This window comes from Gopherus evgoodei, chromosome 4 (genome assembly GCF_007399415.2).
Source record: "Gopherus evgoodei ecotype Sinaloan lineage chromosome 4, rGopEvg1_v1.p, whole genome shotgun sequence".
In the NCBI taxonomy this organism is placed as follows: domain Eukaryota; kingdom Metazoa; phylum Chordata; order Testudines; family Testudinidae; genus Gopherus; species Gopherus evgoodei.
Genome location: NC_044325.1, coordinates 140,633,923 through 140,658,201, shown reverse-complemented (window position 1 = coordinate 140,658,201; position 24,279 = coordinate 140,633,923). Strand labels below are relative to the sequence as shown.

The 24,279-nt window shown below is 45.7% G+C and overlaps 1 protein-coding gene across 1 annotated transcript; it reads left to right on the top strand.

The window, feature by feature from the left end:
- The first annotated feature begins 60 nt into the window (after nucleotides 1-60).
- On the top strand, nucleotides 61-13,240 carry LOC115650895 (chitotriosidase-1-like). The gene is made up of 10 exons (XM_030561472.1): nucleotides 61-166; nucleotides 772-801; nucleotides 1,864-2,065; nucleotides 2,902-2,958; nucleotides 3,307-3,457; nucleotides 4,186-4,310; nucleotides 7,357-7,483; nucleotides 9,948-10,130; nucleotides 10,356-10,472; nucleotides 12,881-13,240. The coding sequence occupies exons 1-10, from the start codon at nucleotides 142-144 to the stop codon at nucleotides 13,022-13,024; spliced, it is 1,161 nt and encodes a 386-aa protein (XP_030417332.1). The 5' UTR covers nucleotides 61-141; the 3' UTR covers nucleotides 13,025-13,240.
- Nucleotides 13,241-24,279: the final 11,039 nt, after the last annotated feature.

The following is a 24,279-nucleotide window of genomic DNA, read 5'->3' as shown; positions in this document are numbered from 1 at the left end:
TGAGTTCTTGTAAATCAGGGTTATTGTGTCAGACAGGTATAAAAAGTGACAATGAAAAGCAGAGACCAACCATTTGGCAGTCAGATACTGTCTCCTCCACACCACAGTGACAGAATCTGGAGCAGAGCTGTATGATCCAGCATGAGACAGGCAATCATTTGGGCTGGTAAGACTGGGGCTGGTGAACTGGTTTAACTCTTGTGATGGGTGTCATTGAATAGTCCCTAAATTGTATGGCAGTTTGGTGAAGTGGACGCAATGGGATTCCCGGCTGGGGAAATCTCAATGAAATAGGCACTTGAGGTGAATGTATTTTGGAGACTCAGTTGTTAATGGCTTGTGACAAGGGCCACCACAAAGCAAATTTTAAAGCAAGACAGTAACTGAAGATGCTTTAAAAAAAATCTAAAATTTTGTGAAAGGCCAAGCAGAAGAGTTCTTAAACATTCAGAAGAGATTTTAAAAAGAGAGATTTCCAAATTCTGCCTTTCATTTTCGCATCTGCAATTTGTGCTTGCAATCAAGTGCTTCGACATTTAAGTGGCCTAAATTGCACCCACAAATAATTGTAGGCACCAAACTGCAGGTGCAAAACGAGGTGTGGTTAAGGCCATTGTGAAGATTTTTTAGACATGTGCATATACCTCTTTGGAAGTAGGGAGGTAGGGCATTTATCATCCAAAGCACCAATATTACTTTACTCTCATACAGTCCACAGATCTCAAAGATAGGTCAATAGTACACTTCACCCTTGTTCTTGTATTTCTCTAGGTTTTGCTCTCTTGCTGTCTCTACAATGCGGTAAGTAGCCAACTTACATTATCACCTGGTTTTACAGAGGCCAATAGAAACATGATCGATCACAGGGGATGGGGAAAAAAAGTTGCTGGGTTTTAGTAAGTGCTCCAGTGCGGGTGGGATTTTTGATGCTTGTACTGGGCCCTGCAATTCAAAAGCAGAAGAGGAAAGTCCTTCTTCAAAACAGCTCCAAAAAAGCTGTGCCAGGCCTGTTCACATCCTGCAAAGGCATCAAGTCATTTGAAAAGGAAGGAGGGAATTTGCAAGATTAGGAGGAACTGCAGGGGTCATTCTGGCTGCACGTCCACTGCCTCCCTGCCTGAGACCACTACCAGCCAAAACTGCCCCTTCTCTGCCTCCTCTTCAATCCCAGCTACACCCATGGCAGAGACACAGAGGCAATCCACTTCTTCCAGTGATTAAGTGTTTTCCTGTAGAGCATGGGCAGCCTAGCGTTCCCACTTGAGTGCTCTGTGGTTAATATCGACTGCTCCATCTTTGGCTTTCGGGTATAAATACCCGATCTCTGCAGGCTACAATCCTGTCTGTTAGCACTGTGCAAAGGTGCACCATGATGCTTAATCATGGAGGAAAGGAATGGATCACAGAGCTGCTTTCATCCTTCAGAACTCAAGTCAAGTCATGATTCCTCCTCCTTCGGCTTTCATTCATCTGGTTCTCGCATTACAGGAGATGCACCTTCTAGCATCGCAAGCTGCCATAGGCACGATAAGGCTCAATATATATTGATTCATCCTGCGGATCACAGCTTGGTTATTTTACCAGGTGGGGCCTGGCTGCCCCCAGGAAGATTCTATCATGGTGCTGCCCTGTAAGGGTCATGCCATGTTACAGCCTCTCATAATAGAGCACTGTCTGCCCGAGGCCCCAAAGTAAACACAACAGAAACGGCAATCCACTCACAAAGCTGTATTGATATTAGAGGACTAAGAGGCCATTTGGGCCCATTAGCTGTTGTCTTGCTGGGAGATCCCCGGGAGGTGGCAGAGACAGCACAGCAATCTCAAGTTTACATGGCACCCAGTCCTCTTGCTGTCTCCCCAGATTCTGCCTCTAAGCTGGTTTGTTACTTCACCAACTGGGCCCAGTACAGGCCTGGGGAGGGGCGCTTCCTCCCCGATGACATCGACCCCCATCTCTGCACCCACCTCATTTATGCCTTTGCCAGCATGAGCGACCACGAGATCACCACCGTGGAGTGGAACGACGTGACACTTTACGAGGCTTTCAATGACCTTAAAGCCAAGTGAGTAACATAGGGGGCACGCCTGCATCCCTGCAGCCGGGGTGTCGCCATCAGGCTGACTGCAGGAGGGAAGGCTCACCCTCAGGTCGAAGGGTGAGAGTTTCCCAGGGAGCATCGTGTCATCCTTGGGGGAAAGAGGGGCAGTGCATGTAGCCAGAAAGCAGCAGGAAGCTTCCAGGGGGATGGAATTAAAGCTCTGCTGCTGAGCATTCATATCAAACCAGTTCCGTGACAGAGGATGAGGGGAGCAGCTGCTTCCCACATTTTGCCAGCAGCCTATTCTGAGCCAGATTCGCAGCTAAGCGGAGCCTGAGAAGGCAAGTCACCCAGCTTTCCACTTATCCTGGGTAGGCCGGGCCTGAAACTGCCCCAAGTTTAGATCAGTGGTCCCCAACCTTTTCCAGGTGGCGGGCGCCCGACGACGAGCCACCGAGGACCATGGCCGGCAGAAATGCATCCGCCAAAATGCTGCTGAAAATCAGTGGCATTTTGGCGGCAATGCCTCTTGATGACACCGCTTTATGGCAGCATTTCGGTGGATGCTTGTCCACCAGCCAGTACGCTGGCACACATAGATGCCCCGCACCGCATTGGGGACCACTGGTTTAGATAATCCTAAGCTCTCCAAACTACATTAGCTATGGCAGTCCCACAGGGCCCACTGTGCTAGCTGGATCCGAGTGCCATGCTCTCCCTTCCTTTCCCCCAACACCCACCTCCATGCAGACAGGAGGAGTGGGTGGGAAGGGAACTAAGTCTGTCAAGTGAAAGATTTCCCATAGGACAGCCAAGCCAAGCCAACCATCCTTCATTTAAATGCACTTTTCTCCCCTCAGGAATCAGAGTCTGAAGACCCTGTTGTCCATTGGAGGATCAAGCATGGGAACTGAACGGTAATACTGGGATCTGCAATACTGTTCCACTTCTGAGTGTGGAAGTTAATATACCCTTGTGACACACCTGCTTTGAACAGTGACAGGCTTGAACCCACCACCTCCAGCTCTGGGAAATCTTTTAGCTTATAAACATGGAGGTTGAGGAAGGGGGAAATTGGTTCCCGCAAGAGCAGAAGTAAAGGAGCATGGGCACGTCTCATGTGCTTCACTGCTGCGTTATTACTGTCTCTGTAATGGACAGTTTGCAGCTGTGAAGTCTGCATATTGAGAGTAGCCAATATAAAAAGTACTGAGAATCTATACTACGATATATGTGATACACGAAGCATGTCACTTCCATTCCAGCTTCTCCCACATGGCTGCTTCGGCTGCTAATCGCTGGACATTTGTCCGCTCTGTGGTACAGTTCCTCCGGACGCATGACTTTGATGGACTAGATGTAGCCTGGATTTACCCAGGGACGAAGGATAAGAGACATTTCACTTCTCTGATTCAGGTACAATAAAACCAGGGGATGTGGTCACAATTGAAAAAGGGCTACCCAACAATGGCAGAACATACATATCAAGCTCACAGCCTACTGCAGCCAGCACATCTCACCCTCAATGGAGCTAGATCTCTGGGGAGGTGAATTCTGTCTGTCTTTCATAAAGATGGAACCACTTTCAGAAAGATTTTGGACATAAGGGAAATTCAGAGGCACATGAACATTTAGGAAGTATCACCTGGGAGAGCAACAACACAGTCATGCTGTGTCAGACTTTGGAAGATCTGAACAATGCCCATGAGATCCTGCTGCACAGGATCATAGCTCAATTCCTTTCCCTCCAGGCACACTGTTGCAGGAACCCTCCCGTGTCTCATTTTCACTACAACCCATGTGCTTCAGCCTGGGGAGATGGAGAAACATGGACTTAGTACAAAAGACTTGGCACATTGATCCTGATCCTAAGAACATCCAGAAGTAAACAAATCAGGTTTAAAAGAACCCACCAGGAGTTTCAGAAAAGATCTAAACACTCCTAACTTCAAATCAGAAACTAAGCTCTGAGATGCTAGATAGGAACACCCATGGAACTGTCACTGCAGGGTTCCTTGCACATTCCTCTGCAGCAGCTGGTACTGATCAGTGTCAGACAGGATGCTGGGCTGAATGCTCCCCCGGCGTAATCCAGTGTGGGAAGTTCCTATGTTAATTCAGATATTCTTACTTATACCCTCTAGGAACTAGCAACGGCATTTGAGAAGGAAACTCAGAAAACTGGAAAAGAGAAACTTCTACTTAGTATTGCAGTGTCCGCTGGAAGGATAAATATTGACACAGGCTATGATGTCGACAAAATCTCCAAGTAAGTGTACCCAGTAACACTACTTTACAAAGGCTTCTAGAGAAGCTGTAACCAATCAGGAAAAATACCTCAGCATCATCGTGAACAGCTCAATGAAAATATCTGCTCAGATAGCAGCTACCAAAAAAAGCAAAACAACGTTAGGACGAATGAGGAAGAGAATCATCCTGAACCTGGCTTCAGTGATATTATATAATTCAGTGGTACATTCTCATCCACACTACTCTGTTCAATGCAAGTCACCTTCTTTCAAAAAAGGATGCAGCGGAAATAGCAGGGGTTCTGGCAGGTAGTATTGCCTAGTGGGTAGAGCACTGGACGGGGACTCAGGAGAGCTCAGTTCAATTCCCAGCACTGCACCTGGTTTGCTGGGTGACGTTGGGCAAGTCATTGCCTTTCTGTGCCTCAGTTTCCCAATGGGTAAAATGGGCATATAACAATATTGACCTCCTTTGGAAAGTGCTTTGAGATCTATAGATACATATGCATACAAATATTTATATATAAAGAGATAGGCAACAAAAAACTAGACACCTGAAGAGAGTTTCATAGAGAAACATTGGAGACCTGCTTAGAGAGATGAGTAACAGGAGTTATGAAAGAGAAATAAAATAGCGAATGGTATAGAAAAGTTGAAATTGACAGCTCCTATTTACCATCTCATCATGCAACAGAAGGGGAACATGAAATCACATGAATGCCACTGGAAATTTTACAGTATAGATTAGCCTGTGGAACCCATTGCCTCAAGATAAAGGACAAGAATTAGACTACATTAATGTAGCTTTTTATTTTGAGAGCTATAAATCTTCACAGCTCAGGCCATCAACCAGTCATCAATTGACAAGGTTTGACAGAAACTTCCCTTAGAGCAGATTCATTCCACAGAATGTCCCCAATGGATTTTCTGGCAGCTTTCCTTAAAATATCTGGTGCCTACCGCTATCAGACAGGATAGTGACTAGATGGACCCTGAGTCTTATTCAGTATGACAGTTCTTAAGGTACATAGTCAATATACTTGGCCGTGTACAGTTACCCAGAATGTTTCATATCATTGTCTGCTGTTAGAGGCGTTAAAACTAGAACCTGGATTTTGAAACTCAATCACGTATCAGGAATGCTCCTGCCACAAGAGTTTTGTTTCCATGTTCAGTGAACGTGGAACAATGGAGCAGACTCCCAAGGGTCAGTCCTAGGACCAATCCTATTCAACTTATTCAGAAATGATCTGGAGAAAGGGGTAAACAGCAAGGTGGCAAAGTTTGCAGATGATACTAAACTGCTCAAGATAGTCAAGACCAAAGCAGACTGTGAAGAACTTCAAAACAATCTCACAAAACTAAGTGATTGGACAACAAAATAGCAAATGAAATATAATGTGGATAAATGTAAAGTAATGCACATTGGAAAAAATAACCCCAACTATACATACAATATGATGGGGGCTAATTTAGCTACAACTAATCAGGAAAGAGATCTTGGAGTCATCATGGATAGTTCTCTGAAGACGTCCACGCAGTGTGCAGCAGCAGTCAAAAAAAGAAACAGGATGTTAGGAATCATTAAAAAAGGGAGAGAGAATAAGACAGAATATCATATTGCCCTTTTATAAATCCATGGTACGCCTGCATCCTGAATACTGCATACAGATGTGGTCTCCTCATCTCAAAAAAGATATATTGATACTAGAAAAAGTTCAGAAAAGGGCAACTAAAATGATTAGGGTTTGGAATGGGTCCTATATGAGGAGAGATTAAAGAGGCTAGGATTTTTCAGCTTAGAAAAGAGGAGACTAAGGGGAGATATGATAGAGATATATAAAATCATGAGTGATGTAGAGAAAGTGAATAAGGAAAAGTTATTTACTTGTTCCTATAATATAAGAACTAAGGTCCACCAAATGAAATTAATGGGCAGTAGGTTTAAAACAAATAAAAGGAAGTTCTTCTTCACACAGCGCACAGTCAACTTGTGGAACTCCTGGCCTGAGGAGGTTGTGAAGGCTAGGACTATAACAGAGTTTAAAAGAGAACTAGATAAATTCATGGAGGTTAAGTCTATTAATGGCTATTAGCCAGGATGGGTAAGGAAAGGTATCCCTAGCCTCTATTTGTCAGAAGGTGGAGATGGATGGCAGGAGAGAGATCACTTGATAATTGCCTGTTAGGTTCACTCCCTCTGGGGCATCTGGCATTGGCCACTGTTAGTAAACAGGATACTGGGCTGGATGAACCTTTAGTCAAACCCAGTATGGCCATTCTTATGTTCCAAGCCAGAACCAGAAAGGGTCCATGTTCTTTTTTTCTTTTGAGTACAGCTGAGTTCGTGGCAGAATGACCTCACACTATTTCTACCTCTCAAGATAGCAGAAGTCTCAACAGCAGAGAAAGTCAGCAGATCTTGTTAGATGAGACATGTTGGGCTGAAATCTTATGAGAACAGTTTGCAAAAGTTTCCACTTTATCAGTGAATCCAAACCCACACACTCATTGTGTGAGAGGCTCATGGAACTGGGCTTATTTAGTCTGCAGAAGAGAAGAGTGAGGGGGGGAGCTGATAGCAGCCTTCAACTACCTGAAAGGGGGTTCCAAAGAGGATGGAGCCAGGCTGTTCTCAGTGGTAGCAGATGACAGAACAAGGAGCAATGGTCTCAAGTTGCAGTAGGGGAGGTTTAGGTTGGATATTAGGAAACACTATTTCACTAGGAAGGTGATGAAGCACTGGAATGGGTTACCTAGGGAGGTGGTGGAATCACCATCCTTACAGGTTTTTAAGGTCAGGCTTGACAAAGCCCTGGCTGGGATGATTTAGTTGGGGTTGGTCCTGCTTTGAGCAGGGCGTTGGAGTAGATGACCTCCTGAGGTCTCTTACAACTCTAATCTTCTATTATTCCAGTTCAGCCTCAAAACAATTAAACTTAATGCAGATCCAAATGTAAATATTAGGTTGTCGATCTCTCTCCACATATTATTCCTGTGTGCCATTTTGGGGATGTTTATTTTGGATTATGTAATTTAGCTCATTCTCTTTTTCCTTTCCTGCAGGATTGTGGATTTTATTAACCTCATGAGCTATGACTTCCATGGGGCCTCCTGGGAGAAGACTACAGGACACGTCAGTCCTCTTAGCAAGGGAAAGAAAGACCTTAGAACTGCTGCATACAACAACGTTGTAAGTGACAAAGATCCTTTGTCTCTCCTCCCTTCATCCACCTAAAGTTTTAAAAGCAACACAAGTTCTGAAAGCGAGGAAGTGACTTGCTTTGGAACTGTTTCCACAGTAACTGAGCTAGCTACCAAGTAGTTAGAGAAACTCGTGACTGTGAGCGATGCTCGACAGACACCACTCCCCAACTCCTCCACATGCCTCAGTACAAACAGCCCTGTACTTTGCCAACATTCCTACAATGTGGTAAGGCAGGTCAAGGGGTATTCAGTGTTGACAGATGACTGGGCACATGAGATGAGGTTCATCAACAGTATGACCACATCCTTCCAGCTCTCCTGAAGACATTCGGACGCCGGTGTTGGGCTAAAACCTGCTGCCCAAAGTTATGTGATGGCAGATAGCGTAGGACAGCAGTGTGTCTTTTTTAAAAACTGTATTTAGTGTCTCCAGGTAAGTCTGGTGTGGTCTGGGGTTTAAGTCTGACTTGGATCACACCGGAGAGGAGTTTGACAGTCCCAGCATAGATGCGAGCTGAAAGTCATGAGTAACTCCGTTGAAGCCCAAGAGTGGCAGTTGTCTCAAAACAGCTTTAAGAAAGAGAAGAAATCTGGCCCCTTTGTTCTAATACAGTTTTTCTTAGACTGGGGTCCATGAGGGTATTCCAGGGGGTCCCCGGGCCCTGCTATACAACTCCTCCCCCTCCCTCCTAAGAGGCATTGGGAGGAAGGGAGAGGAGTGGGGACAGGGTGCGCTCGGGGAGGGGGTGGAAAGAGGTGGGGAAGAGGACTTGGAGGAGCAGAGGTGGAGCAAGCATGGGAAGAGGTGGAGCGGGGGCAGGGCCTGGGGCTGAGCAGGAAACTTGGGGATCCAAGTAGGGTTGCCAACTGTTTAATCGCACAAACCCAAATAAATACCCTTGCCTGGCCCCTGCCCTGCCCCTTCCCCCAAGGCTCCACCATGCCCTGCTCCTTCTCTGAGCTCCGGCCCACTCACTCCATCCCCGCTCCCTCCGTTGTTCACTTTCCTCCACCCTCACTCACTTTCACTGGGCTTGGGCAGGGGGTTGAGGTACTGGAGGGGGTGAGGTGTAGGCTCTGGGAGAGATTTTGGGTGCAGACGGGGGGTCATGGCTAGGGAAGGGAGTTGGGGTGCAGGGTCTGGCCAGAAGGCACTTACCTTGGGCAGCTCCCAGGCGGTGACACAGTGGGGCTAAGGCAGGCTCCCTGCCTGTCCTGGTCCCATGCCACTCCTAGAAGTGGCTGGCACATTCATGCAGCGCCAGAGGGAACGGTTGGGTGCTCTGCGCACTTCCCGTGCCCACAAGCACCACCCCCGCAGTTCCCATTGGCTGCAGTTCCTGGCCAATGGGAGATGCAGAGTCGGCATTGGGGATGGGGGCAGCACACAGAGCCCCCGGCCCTCTGCTAGGGGCCACAAGAATGTGCCAACTGCTTCTAGGAGCAGCGTGGGGCCAGGGCAGGCAGGGAGCCTGCCTTAGCCCCACTGTGCTGCCAGAGTTTCAGTGCCTAAAATCTCCCAGTTTGTCTTCAGTAGCCTCCGGGAGATAGGGCCTGATTCCAGGAGACTTCCGGTAAAACTGGGAGGGTTGGCAACCCTAGGTCCAAGAAAATTTTTAAATCAAAATGGGGGTCCTCAGATTGCTAAAGTTTGAGAACCACTGTTCTAATACACAAAATTATCATATGATGTAGCAGCCCAAATGGTGAGGCCAGAAAGAGGAGATGACAGGGTGGCAAGAAAGAACATTCTCATCTCCCATCAATAAGATCCAGGAGCAATTCCATTACTGAATGTAAACTAATGTAGAAGTCTCCGAGGCAAGATCAGGACCCTAATGGCTGATTCTTCAGTAGAGCGGTGTCACTCTGGCTGACACAGCTCCGGCCTGCATCTTTTGGGGGGACCCTTGTTAGTTTTTATCAGTCCTCTCAGCAAAAAGACACTAACTAATAGAACTGAGCCCAGGTCTTTGTCTCCCCCTTCAGAAGTTCTATCTTAGGTTTGTCACCCTAACGACAGAAATAACAGGGGAAACGGATGCGTCTTAGCCTGACTGTGAAGAGCCCCATATTTCCTACAACCTTTAACAGCTGTCACCCATTTCTGGCCCACTGTAGGACCAGCCTAGTAGCTCGTGAAATGTCTGATCACTTGGAAAATTGAGGTTCCTTGTGCCCTCTTCTCAGTGGCTATCATGCCATCTGCAGGATGGTTTCCAGTCCCCGGGAATGGAGTCCACTATAGCCATGGAGCAGGCTGGAACTGACACAGACCCTTTGCATGGAGATGTTCAATGTCCAGAAGCATGTTGCTGGAAAAACAGAGATGTGTAGGCAGCCACATCTTGGGAAGCCTTAGAATTTGTACCAAAGCACCGCAGGGCAGTATAAAAACCAGGTCTCAGTTTAAGCTGCCAAATACACGTTTAATATTTTCCTTCGAACAGGACAATGCCGTGAGACACTGGAAGAGAAAGGGCGCCCCAGGGGAGAAGATCATCATGGGAATCCCAGCCTATGGGCGGAGCTTCACCCTTGACACGCTGGATACAGGAGTCGGGGCCCAGGCTTCCAAGGCAGGACTCCCAGGCCCTTTCACTTCCGAAGCAGGATTTTTAGCCTATTATGAGGTAAGGAGCGTATTTGTTCCATCCGGGCTTACTTGGGGGGAAGCAGTCGTAAGAATAATCTGTGATTTTGCATAATCAAAGGGTATCCGTGCTCAGTTTTCTAACATGAAAATGGTTTCAGTCTGCATGCCAAAGAAGAAAAGGCTACTTTTCATTTCCTCCCCATCACACTGGCTCTTACCAATACCCACAGCCTCATCCTGCCTCCAATATATTTTGTTTTAGATCTGCACCTTTAAACAAGGTGCCACCATGGAGATGATTGAGGAGCAGAAGGTCCCTTACTCCTATAAAGGGAACCAGTGGGTAGGGTACGATGACATGGAGAGCATTAAAACCAAGGTAAGGAGGGTCCCAACCATTTGCTTTGGGCCGAGAGTGACCCAACGTCTGGCACCAATAAGCACAGGGGTGGCTCCATGTATTTTGCTGCCCCAAGCACAGCAGTCAGGCGGCTTTCAGTGGCACGCCTGCAGGAGGTCTGCTGGTAACGCAGATTCGGCGGTGCACCTGCAGGAGGTCTGCCGGTTCCACGCTTTTGGCATAGCCACTGCCGAATTGCCGTCAAAACCGTGGGACCAGTGGACCTCCCACAGGCACACCGCCAAAGGCTGTCTGACTGCCACCCTCACGGTGACTGGCAGGCCGCCCCCTGAGGCTTGCCGCCCCAGGCACGCACTTGGTGCACTGGTGCCTTGAGCCGCCTCTGAATAAGCAAGACACCTACTTTCCACTGAGAAGTATGGCCACTCACCCAAGTCACATGGCAAGACTAACAGCTTCATTTTGGGCAACGTGCATAGGGTTTCATCCACCTTATCTGGCTCCCATCACCACTCAGGCTGAAGTTCTCCCAGCCAATTCCATATGGGAACATTAAACAAAAGTAGCTGGAGGAATGTGACTATTTGAACAGCTGTATTATCATAGCTCTATTGCTACGACAAGCAAACACCATTGGGGCGGTGGAAGCTGCCTGGTCCTACTTTTCCATTCTAAGCTTTCATATACTTACAAAGCATTTCAGGGAAAATATTGTTCTTCTGGACTACAGCTTCTTGTGTCCTCAGCCCAAAAGGCAGCATAAAAAACAAACAGAAATCAGGAGTTTACCTGTTTGAATTCTGCAGAGGGTAGAAAGAATTGTCACCACCCTCCTCCCCAAAATATTGTAACAATTGTGCAGGTGCTCGCAGGCCTGGATACTTCTAAATCTTCCAACTTGCCTTGGATCAAGTATTCAAATCAGAACTGAGGAAACAAGTTCTAAGCATCTGGGGCTGGGGACCAGTGGGGGTGGCTGTGTGCATGACACACAGTGCAACATGAGGAGGACTGTCAGTATCAAGTATGAGGCCATACGGCTCTCTAAGGACAGGCAACAAAAAACAGCCTGGCTTGATGAAAAGTCGGATAAACCTACAACAGATAGGTCAGCTGGTTGCTCTGTATGAGAGTCATGTGGGGAGGAAGGTCATGCTTTTCTTGTTGTCTTGAGAGAAAGCAAGTCTCCACTGAATGAGGAGTTAGTCTCCCACCCCACACACACACACTGCAGCTGTGACTGCTTAGGATCAGTGTCAGACTGAGCTACATATTTCTGCCCATCATGTTTAGGGGGAATATTCTTTTCCCCAGTCAGTTAAACCTGGATCACACCGCAGACTGCACTTTGGAGCTCTTGTTGCTTTTTGACAAGGGATGTTGTGCTGTAGCCAGGCCCCACCACCACACTGGCATCTGGGACCAGAAGCCCTATTTTACAAGATAAATTGCCAGGGAAATAATGCAGCTCTCAGAGCCGGTATTTAAGTGTAAAAAGCAGATGCTGGAGAGAGCTCCCAATACCCGCTGCACCATGTGGGTACCAGACAGGACCCAGCCAAGATGGTCAGGGATGCAACCCCATGCTCTGGGTGTCCCTAAGCCTGACTGCCAGAGGCTGGGACTGAGCAACAGGGGGCTCACTTGATAATTGCCCTGTTCTGTTCATTCTCTCGGAAGCATCTGGCACTGTCTGCTGTCAGAAGGCAGGATACTGGGCTGGATGGACCATTGGTCTGATCCAGTATGGCCATTCTTATGCTGAGTACTCACTAACACAGGGGTTCTCAAACTGTGGGTCAGGACCCCAAAGTGGGTCATGACCCTGTTTTAATGGGGTTGCCAAGGCTGGCTTAGATATGCTGCAGCCCAGGGCTGAAGCCAAAGCCTGAGCCCCACTGCCCGGGGCCAAAGCCAAAACCCTTGGGTTTCAGCCCTGGGTGGTGGGGCTCAGGTTACAGGCCCCCTGGCTGGGGCTGAGGCCCTTGGGCTTAAGCCCAGCCCCCACATATACACACTTGGGGGGCTTGGGCTTTGGTCCCCCCTTCTGGGGTCATGTAGTAATTTTTGTTGTCAGAAAGGGGTCATGGTGCAGTCACATTTGAGAATCCCTGCACTAACACAATGAAATCCCTCCCTTAGATCCCAGAGGAAGGTCAACCAGGGAACAGGTGTGAAATACAATTCACAAGAAAGCCTATTTCAACAGGCTTTTGCCCAAATGGAAAGAGAGTTCAGGATCTTAGAAAAAGTTTGGAGAGAGAGAGGCTGTCCCATTCACCCCTCTTGCCTCGTCAGGGCTATTTCTCACTTTAGTAACATGTTGAAAGGAGATGCCCACCTGATGGAGCTGAAATAGCACAGGGGCATCTAAATGTCCGTTTCTCATTTCACATCGTCTGTTTTTTCCCCTTTCCCTCACTTAGGTTAAATATCTGAAGCAACATGCTTTGGGAGGGGCCATGCTTTGGGCCCTCGATCTGGATGATTTCAGCGGCTCTTTCTGCCATGAAGGAGCTTACCCTCTCACACAGACACTGAAGAGTGCGCTGAACGCTGGTAGACAATGAGTGATTGCACTGGAGTGCAAAAGTTTCCAATATATACAAGGGAAGTGATCACTGTAGGTTTTGATTTACTTTGACAGTAAATCTGAGCTTTGCTTGGGTGTCTTTAAGATAACAATTGTATAAAATTTGAACGGCAGCAGCAGTCTCCTTGGGACATGAGGAAAAACTGTTAATCAGAGACAGTAACATTTGTTATTAAATCTGTGCATGAGTGGCTTCTTCTTTTCATATTTTTAAGTGATAAGCGGCTGCTTTACTGCTAAAACTGTCCACCATAAAGAGAAAGGTAGGGACCACAAACACTGTATCTGGGTTTAAATTTTCCTACTTATATAGAATAAACTATATGCCAAGAAGCCCAAAGATCTATACTTGCTTAACACAGAATCACTTGAGTAAAAATCAGCATCTGAAGGCCACACCCACAAAATGGGATCAGAGGCAGAGACTTTGCCTCTTATCTGATCTGATCAGCTGAGCACAATTTCCCATAGGACAAAATTTCCTTTGGGGGATTAAAAATTTAACTCATGATGGATGCAGCTGTCAAAGATTTAATGTGGCCAGAGGAGCCTTCTCAACAGCAAGCCCTAGGTGCTGAACTCACTAATAGGAGATAGGATGATCCTTGCACACTCACAAGGTGACCCTTGCACTTTGAACTGAAGGTTACAAGAATGAGACACACACCCCCCTCCTCAAACCATTATTCCATGAAACAGAATATCTTGCAATGCACTCTAAGGTGGAGACCAATGACCATGTCACAAAGCAGGATAAAGAGAAAACTGACTGTCCCTTCTGTCTGACTTTCACTGCTCCTTCATATTGCACAGATAGGATGATAGGTACTTTACAAACATTGGTAGATTAAGAGGTGAGACATGCCACAAAAGACACTTTTTTATGGCTCACAGGAAACATGACACAGATGTCAGTGTTTGTAATAATCTGATGCTATTGCAATTGACAATCTCCCCATCACAAACTTTGTCCATTATATCAAAGGAGTGATTGTCCAAAGGAAAACCTTTTCTTTCCGAACCAGTGCAATTGGCTGTGAATACAGTCGGTTATTCCAATGATCAGTTTATTAGGCCATGCAGTTTTCCTGTCTGTACCTGCATTTCCTCAAACGCATTTTGAGGATCTAGCCTAGAAAGAGAAACTTTCTGGGACTACAAAGAAGTCCAGCCCTTATCACGGCTGCTAAAACTAACAACTTAGCTGAATATTTCAAGATTTGTGTCTCATCTCTAGTCAATGGCTTAGCATAGCTATTTTCCAGAGTTTTCATTCTGCAGGCCATTTTATGAGAGAAATTAATTTAAGTATAAACATTAGGGGCCTTATATCATGGATTGTATTTCTGAAAGAGCCAAAACTCAGGATCTGGCTGGAAGATAAGGTCCATTTGGTAGCTCTTTGTTTTCCTTATCTCAACTATGGATAAAGATCATATGGTTCTATAGCTGCCTACTGACACTGCATTCTAGTCACTGCCTAGATGTGACTTGCATTTGTCATGTCCCACTGATCTTTTATAAAGACTAATATACACAGCATGGCATTGTAAATCTACAGAAGGCTCTGGACAAGTTCAGGGTCTTGATTTGCTTTGGAACAATGAATGGTTAGCAACCTCTAGAGGCGCAGCTTCCAAGGAGCCAAAGCTGGGACTTGAACCACTGTTTCTAGTTGTACAGAATATTTCTTCTACCTGCTAGGGAAGGTCTCTTTGCCACATTGATATAGAAGAGCAAGCAACACTAACACCTACTGGTTGATGATTTGAATTGCACAGACACGCCCATTTCTTTCAATCCATAGCAAAAGCCAGGCAGGAGGGGACTGAGGAGGGTTGAAGGCAGAAAGTCTACAGTTAAGTGAGAGAAAAAGAAAAATAAGTCTCTAGGAATAATACTGTTTTCCTTATCCCAGTAAGTGTGTCTGTTTAAGGTTATAAAAAAGTGGCTTTATGATTCATCATCATTGTGGCAACATCACCCTGTTCACAGGCTTGTTGGTAGATAGTTTACTTCCCCATATGCACAGAGAAACATTCCTTTTCCTTGCTTCTTTCTCTAAGTGTTCACAGGAGTCTTAAATCCTCCCTCTGGCAGGGAGTCCCCCCTGTTTTATCCAGTTATTTCCCCCCTTCCCTAGCTTTTAAAAGACACCCCTTTAAAAACAAAGTCAATTTAAAAATTTGTGTAATTTAGGAAAATGTGGGGTCCCTTGACACAGATTCTGGGGATGCCCCTCAAGAGCAGAATCACATTCTGCAAGAGTGTTTTATGGATTGCTTATATTTTTAGAGTCAAGTTGTTTATCTCCACACCCTACAACTTCAAAGCCACCATCCTCCTCTCACCCCACGCACCCCTCTCCAGATTCAAACTGCATTTCTACACTTGTGCTTTCATTTTGTCTCCTGTAGTGATAGATCAGTAAGCATTTCAAATGCAAACCCAGGAAGCACACAGCCAAAGGAACTTTCCCTTTCCCCTTACAATTAGGTGGACCCTGAGATTGTTATTTGCAGTAATGCTGAGTTTATTTTGCAAGCGGACCGATAAAATAGAGTAAAGCTGGATACTTGTTTTGTTTGTACAGACCACCAACTCAGCCAAACCTGGGTTTTAGATCAGGTGATAGATCACGGTGGGTTTTCAGGGCATTCAATACCCCTCTGGCTACAAATGAGATTAGTTTTCTATAGCTGGTTTTCCTCACAAACATCCCTGGTGAATGGAGGAAGGAAAATCTTTGAATCAAGAAGTAACTGTCAAGTTGCCTCCAGCATCTGAAACATCCCCTAGTGACAGTATAGGACAATGATTTAAAGAGAAAGGAGAGTCATATTTTGCAATCTGAGTGGTCTCCTCTATCTGATGAAATCAAAGTACTATCCACAGATGACTTAAGCCTCACAGCCACTCTATGTTAGTTCCTTATTTTTTCAATGACCTTAAATAGACTTAGATTCTTACTCTCCACCCTGAGTATTAGCCCCCTGCCATCCTTGTTCTCTTTGTTACAAACTTTATATGTATTGGTCTCCAGTGATTTTACAAGAATCTGAGTTTTGCCTCCAGTTCCCCACCTCCTGACTTAAGAGATAAGAGGAGAAAGGCCTCTAGCCAACCAGTGAGCAAGCATGTAGACTTACAAATCAGTCCATAACATTTAGAAAGAGAACACCTGTTGGCAGTGCAGAGAATAAAAATAAGCTTGCTTTCTCCTACATTAAACTACATTCCATTTTGCTGTGCACAACACAGCTCTAACCTCTCATCCTAAGCTTCCCTAACAGGCCACCTATGTGGAGGAAGGAGGAAGAAAAGACACACATACCCCACATGCAGTCTTTAAAGCCTTCTGATTTCACACACCCACCTTCTCCACCAATCACTGCTTGCAAGCTGCTTCCTCACCCTTCCCTTTGCAGCCAGGGAATGAGACTTACCCCAGGTGTCTTCCATTAGGGTCTCTGGTACTCACTTCAATCCTGTGGGTACACACAGAGACACACACACAAGTGAAAAGTAAATTAGAGAAAATAGTATTTTCTAAGTTAGCGGATCTTAACCTTTCCAGACTTCTGTACTGCCGTCAGGAGTCTGATTTGTCTTGCATACCTCTAAGTTTCACCTCAATTAAAAACTACTTGCTTACAAAATCAGACATAAAAATACAAAAGTGCCGCAGCCACTATTACTGAAAAATTGCTGACTTTTGGATTTTTACCATATAATTATAAAATAAATAATTTGGAACATAAATATTGTACTTATCTGTATGAAATTTTAGCTTGGCTGACTTCACTTGTGCTTTTCATGTAGCCTGTGGTAAAACTAAGCAAATATCTAGATGAAGTGAAGTACCCCCTGGAAGACCTCTGCGTACCCCAGGGGTACATGTACCCTTGGTTGAAAACCACTGTTCTAAGTGACAGATGAGAGTAGATATGGGCCAGAGCCACAACATGGGGGCAGATATGAATTTCAGAGGGGAGAGTATTGGATCAAATGATCTGATTCAGATCTGTCTCCCATTCAGAGGGCAGATTCCCACACACGACTGTATCAGCAAGCTGATGCCTGTTCTCCCGCATATCAGCAGACCTCAATCTACATCACCAAGTCATGCCCCCAATGAAGCACAGACAATGACATGGTTCTATTCCCTGCCCTGCCACAGTGCCACTGGGCTGCTGGGTGAGGCTGGGCAAGTCACTTAACTGATCTGTGCCTTGGTTTCCCCATCTGAAAATTGAAGTACTTGATGCCAATAACTTCCTTTGTAAAGTGCTGTAAGGCCTAAGCAGGATGTGGGGCATGTGGAATTTTGGCTGCGATATGTGGGGTCACATGCACACAATACACACACACACAAAACAAACAATTTTTGGCTTGACATTTTTCACGTTTTGATTGTCTTAGGACTGAAGAGAATCTCTTTGGGAATGCATGAGGTTAATCAGACAAACAAGCTGTTCCTGATTTCTGAACACTTAGGGTGTGTCTACATTGCATTTAAAAACCTGCCGTTGGCCCACATCAGCTGACTCTGGCTCACAGTGTTCGGGCTGCAGCCCAAACTCTGGGACCGTCCCACCTCACAGGGTCCAGCAGTCAAAGCTCCAGCCCGAGCCCGGAAGGCTACACGGCAGTTAAACAGCCCCTTAGTCTGAGCCCCGTGAACCCAAGTCAGCTGGCACGAGCCAGTCACGGGTGTCTAAATGCACTGTAGACATAGCCTTGGTGGCCTTTCACTTTTTGATAACTATTCTATAGACTCTAGCCACTAGCTCTAATAATACGGAAAATACCATACTTCTTTATGTACATGATCAGATACACAACCACAGCTGATCAATTTCCATGACCATAACAGGATTAATACCTGCCCATTATCCACATGTGGCATTCCAGCTTTCCATTGCTATGCCTTTAATCTTGAATATTGATAAACTACATCACTCATTTCTTAATGACTCCTAGAAGTTATTGTGGTCTAACTACCTAGTTACTGCCTTGTGACCAGATTGCTAAAGCCTTCCTACCCCCTGACACTCCCTCCTTACAGAATTCTGTGGGGTACTGTATTTTCGTGCTTACTTGTTTGCGTCTCATAATGAAAGTTCAGAATTTGTGATCTGGGCTTATCTTCTTGGGCCTACCAGCTTTTAGCTAAGATTCAGCCTTTGGTATGACTACAGCCACAAGGCCTCTCACTAAAAAAACCAAGCCTTTAACCATAGAAAAGTCTAAAAACCCAATTATGTGTGTTCTCTTACTTGCTGTCACAGACTTCATAACATGCTAAGCACGCTTAGCAAAAAAATTATATGTTACCCAAAACTATAAACCCTCCAAGATCAGGTCAGGGATCAATAGTCAACAGGCAGATACTCACAGGGAAATTATAAATGCTTTCAGTAGGGTGTGACAGAGTGGACAGATATGGGATTCCAGGCCTACTTTCCTCTGTAATTTCTTAAAGGTGTCTAGCCCTGTCATTTGCAGGACCCGGTATAGTGCTCTGTTCAGTTCCCTCTCCAGATGAGCTCTCAAGCTAAGTAAACAAGCACAGCTCCTTAGTTAGTTATTAAAAGGTCTGAGAACAGTAGACTTGATTTAGCTGCTGAAGGTCTCCATGGACTCCTGAATACAAGAGAACTAGAATTACTGTAACTCTTTGAAATCTGCAAACTGAAGCTGTTCCTTGAGAAGGTAACACAACCAGCATTCTCAGTCTCATCCTACAAGTTGCAGATAAAAGATTTCTCTTTCTAAGCACCCACCCCTTGAGAAGATGGAGCGGTGACTTTCTGTCTAATACTGGATCCCCTAAAGCAGTGGTTCCCAAACTTGTTCCACTGCTTGTGCAGGGAACGCCCCTGGCCGGCCGGGCCAGTATGTTTACCTGCTGCATCCGCAGGTTCAGCTGATCGCAGCTCCCAGTGGCCGCAGTTCTCTGTTCCAGGCCAATGGGAGCTGCAGGAAGCGGCGCGGGCCAAGGGACTTACTGGTTGCCGCTTCCAGCAGCTCCCACTGGCCTAGAGCAGTGAACCGCGGCCACTGGGAGCCACGATCGGCCAAACCTGCAGATGCAGCAGGTAAACAAACCGGCCCGGCCCTCCAGGGGCTTTCCTTGTGCAAGCAGTGGAACAAGTTTGGGAACCACTGCCCCAAAGGCTTTGCAGACAAAATTCCTGGTTCCACAGGCTGGCAGTGTAGAATGGTGAGAAGAAACTTCCAATCCTTTCTCTCAAGAAACAAGCCGAGTCTTCAAATGAACCAAACCACTCAGTGATTATTGTCTGATATTTTAGATTGCATGCTCTGCAGTCTAGTCATGTTGCATAGACATATGAAATTCTGGGCCAGATTTCCAGAAAAGTTGGTGCATAATTGCACTAGCTGAAGTGTGTGTGAGCGTGTACACCTAATTTGCATATGTCATTGCATAACCACTCCCAGCGTGGTTATGTATGCATACAGATAGCCAGTTAGATGAGAAGGGCCAGATTCTCAGCTGGCAAACAGCAGCGGTGCTCCATTGACTTCAATGTAGCTGTGTCCATTTACACCAGCAGAGGAAATGATCTGAAAATAATCTAGTTTTGTTGTTTCATTATTCCCGGAGAACTGGAATTATTGCAGTGTTTTAACAGCTGTCAATTGGCACTGGGACGTGAGAGGGCAGCAGCTCCTGACTTCAGGATCGTACCCTAAGATCTCAGCAGTAAAGATTGCCCTTGGTGAATAATCCACAACAGATTTAACAAGGAAACAGTCTCTAACTTCATTTTCCCAAGGGATCTTACTAATATGCCCCTATATGGTTTGGAGTAAAGAAAATACCATGTGAAGACCATCAGTGCTTTTGGCATTCGCTGACAGCAGTTTGGATTTGCAAAGGTCCTAACAGGGGACTCTCTTAGGGTGGCATTAATAAATATCTATGTTATGGTATTGTGCTAGGAGCTGTACTACAGGAGACATAAACATAGTCCCTACTACAGCTGGCCCAGGGATGTAGGGCATCTGGGGTCTACTGAGCACTGGTTCTCCAGCAGCTGGTCACATGGGCTGCAGGAGAATCCGGGAGCTAGCTGGCTAGACATAATTTTTTTTAAATATCCATTCCATGAAAATTTTTGCATATCTGATGTTTTGTTACAGTTCCGGGCAAGCCTTCTTTGATTCGCCCACAGTACAGAAATGCTGGTTCCTGCTCAGCTCTAGTTCCTACTCCAAAGACGTTACAGTCTAAATTACTTAACAGTGATGACCCCTGGGATTTTCAAGGCTCCATTATACTTCTCCATGGTCAGAGACCGTCATTGCAACCTTAATTTGGCCTCCTTGTATGTATGATAAGTCTTTAATGACATGATCACCTATTATATTTTCCACAGGACCTCTGCCTCATTCAGTGCACAGGATGGATCTGCTCTGGGGGTGGTGTAGTGAAAGGGGCTGATGCCTGGAGAAACCCTCCCTCATTTGTCATAGAAGTCAGAAGGTGTGTGTGAATGAGGCAGGGGACTGCAGGACGAGAAAAGAGGGTCTCATGAGGAAGGCAACTGTATACTGCCCTGCAGAATTGAGCTTTATCCCTGCTTCTGCCACAGAGTTCCCATATGTTGCTGGGCAACTCCCTTAAACTGAACTTTTCACACCTCCGTTAACAATGCCCATCTCAAGACCCTGGGAGTGAGCATTCCCAGCTGCCACTGACGACACTGGGAGCTGTGCTTTGAGCATGCACCATGCTATTTAATGCTAAGTCCTCTGACGTATCAGGTGTGACGTGCCTCAAGTAGATCATCCAGAATTAGTGGCCACTTTTGACCTTAATTTCTCTGTGCCGCATTTCCAGACCTGTAAATCAGGGGTAATAGTATCACCTCGCTGCATAGGGTATTGTGAAAATCAATCAGTTAATGTTTGTGACATTCTCAGCTGATGAACACCATAGAAAAGGCCGTGAGGAAATTAATAATTCTCTATTCAGACCAAGGTAAGTAAATAAGGCTTCAGGCCACACGCTGAGTAAGGAGGAGAAAACAAAATATTGAATAGCTGGGCATTCAGTGAGCACCATTCATCTTGTGCACTCAATGAGGCAGGCAGGGGAAAAAATAGTATGTGATCATGTCATTGAGGACTATATGTAATGCATATACACAAGAGGGCAGAGTTAAGGTTGTCAGGTCCACCTTAATTCTGGCATTTCCTAACTTTTGAGTGCTTGCCTTTGAAACCTTAGGATTCCATTATGTATTTTTTGCTGTATGTATCATATACAGTGAAAAGTGTTGATGCTAACAATGAACAAATGCATCCTGTGCAGGGAATCTTGTGTAGTGGTTACAGCAGGGGACTGTGGAATCCGCACTCCTGGCTTCTGTTTGTAGCTCTGCTACTGATTAACAATGTGACCTCAAGGCAAGGTGCTGATCTGCAAGATAACCAATGTTCTGTTTCAGTTTTTCCATATGGGAGTGACTTCCCAAAAGGCATGTGGAGAATGGAAACAAAACAAGATGGCGACATCTCCACCTGTCCTGAAAGGAGATTGCGCAGTCCTTCCCATATTGGAAAATCCCTTCATGACAAAGAGGAAGAACTTGTCTCTCCTATTTTATTTCATGGCTTCTGAGTTCCTGTAAACTGAGGTGGGTGTAACAGCCACAAAGGAACGTCAAAGAACCCAGATCCATTCTCTGGGCCACCACAAGCAGAGCAATTGCAACCAGCATGGATCACACCTTCGTTTGGGCTGGTAAGTCTGGTGAGGGTGAACTAGGGTTTGGAACTGTTGCGGGTTTTACTGGAGAGTTCTTGACGTGCAGGATATTTAGATAAGTCAGATGTTATGGAGGGATTCTGTGCTGGTGATGTTGCTAAGGGTGAAATGGGAGCAGGGAATGAACAGTAACTTGGAAACCAATAGTGCACCCTCTTGTACAGGTGAAAGTGACGACTCAAGATGCAGGGCTGTGAAGAATCAGTCCCAGTCCCTTTTCGTAGGGAAAGAGACGCATGTTGAAAAAGATGTCTGTTTCTCAAATTACCCAGATGTCAGGCACATTTGGAAGGGAGATGTCTCCTTAGTACATGGCTGGATCTCATTCTCCTGTATCACCTGTTTGACACAGTAGCTCCATTCATTCCAGTGGAATTAATCCAGGTTAAAACTGGTGTAAAAACAAAGGCAGAATCTGTCCCTGAGAATGAAACTCCCCAGTCCAGGAGCAGCTGGGGGCTGAACAAAATTATATTTTTTTCCATCTCTAGTCAGATCAATATTGAGTAAAGCTGGTTGGAAAATGGGTTTTGCTTCTGCAGAATGTGTCAACAAATCCAAACAAAAATAATTTTGTTGGACTTCTCGATGGAAAATTTTGACTTTTCAGCAAAAAAAAAAAAAAAAAATTAAAGAAAATCTACAACTGAAAAGCTTGCAGGCTTTTGACAAAAAGTGGGGGGGGGATCCAAGGACAGCAGACAGTTGAGTGAAAAATTTCATTTAACCAAAAACCCAGTTTTCCACTGGAAAAAAAAGTTTGGATGGAACTTTTTTGGCCAGCTCCATTCTGAAAGCTCCACTCTCATGGGTATGGAATTGTTGGCCAAAACACATTGCTAGCTGCTAGGAGCATATCTGACCTGAGATCTCATGCATGGCAGCATCTCGCCAAGGTGCAGATCTGCTGGAGCCAGCAAATTAGAGATTCAGAGACCTCAGAGGATTAGATTATCACTTACTTCTCTCCTGTTGTTTTGCCTTAGGTTTAGCTGCCTTCCTTTTTCTTCAGTGTGGTGAGTTGCTATGTCCTTCTCAACTGCATTGTAAAAGCTCAGGCTGGATTGAAAGAGAATGCTTGTTCTGAAGAAACACACTGGGACCTTGGAAGTCATTGCTCCTACCCAGTTTGGAGACAGACCTGTTGCCGAATGCTTTGATTCAGGCCCTAAACCAGGGATAATCAATTACTTTTTGTCAATGTCCAAATTCCTCAGTCAAGGTATAGTCAAGGTCCAGACTTCAGAGAAAATACAGAAACAACAATAATGATAATAATACGTCAATAAAAAGATGTCAGAGTCCGTTCAAAAGTGTCTGGCAGTCTGGATTCGGCCCACAGTCCAGCTCTTAACAACCCCTGCCCTAAACAATGTCTGAGTCTGTTCTCACTGCAGAATTAACACAGATGATTGGCAGCCAGATCTAAACACAGAGGTTAGCCTAGCCCAGGTCTGAACAGTCACACCACAAAGCCCTGCCCAAGTGTTTATGTCCCCACAACACGCATCGCCAGGACATGGCCCTTTGTGCTGCACTAAGCTGAACTGCTCTCTGAGTCTTTCCAGCAAACCATAGGAGAAGCCGCCTGTCCTTCTGAGCACATGGGGAGAATTGTGGGAAGGCATTGGAGGACTATGAGCACTCAGATGGTTTAGCCGGCATCCTCACTGCAAAGTGGGAGAGTGACCCACTCAAGTGAAAGTAGCACCCAAGCTGTGGGGTGTACCAGCAGCCAGGCCAGTTAGCCTGGGTAAAAAGCACCACTAAACTCACGTGAGAAGGTTGTGGGTGTGTGGATGGGAGCAGGGTTCCATGCGACACCCAGGTAAGAGTCTGAGCTAACTCTGCTGTGAAGACAGACCCTTGGACTGACTCCCTCTCTGCTTCCTTCCTATCTGTCTGAACAGATTCTGCCTATAAACTGGTTTGTTACTTCACAAACTGGGCCCAGGACAGGCCAAGTGAGGGGCACTTTGTCCCTGATGGCATCGATCCACATCTCTGCACCCACTTCATTTATGCCTTTGCCAACATAAGCAAAGATGAGCTCACTACATCCAAATGGAATGATGCCACACACTATGAAACTTTCAATGGACTGAAAAGCAGGTGAGTCCGGTAACGGAGGAGATTCCTGCTTCCTGACTGCAATGTTCTTCCAACCACAGCAACTTTTGTGGATATATAGAGGGACTTATTTTGAATTGGGAATACTGCCATTGAGCCATATCCAGCACTCAGATACATCCAAAAGGCAGGAGTAAGTCCATTGGATATAGGAGCCAAGATGGTCATGTCTGCAGCATTGTTAAAGGGGAGGCCGCCTTTGAAAAAATCTGTCATTCCAGAAGATGAGCGTAATTAGAGACAGGCCAAAACTGGAATGATTTATCTGAATGGCCTCACATTTTTGAGGTTCATCAAATAAA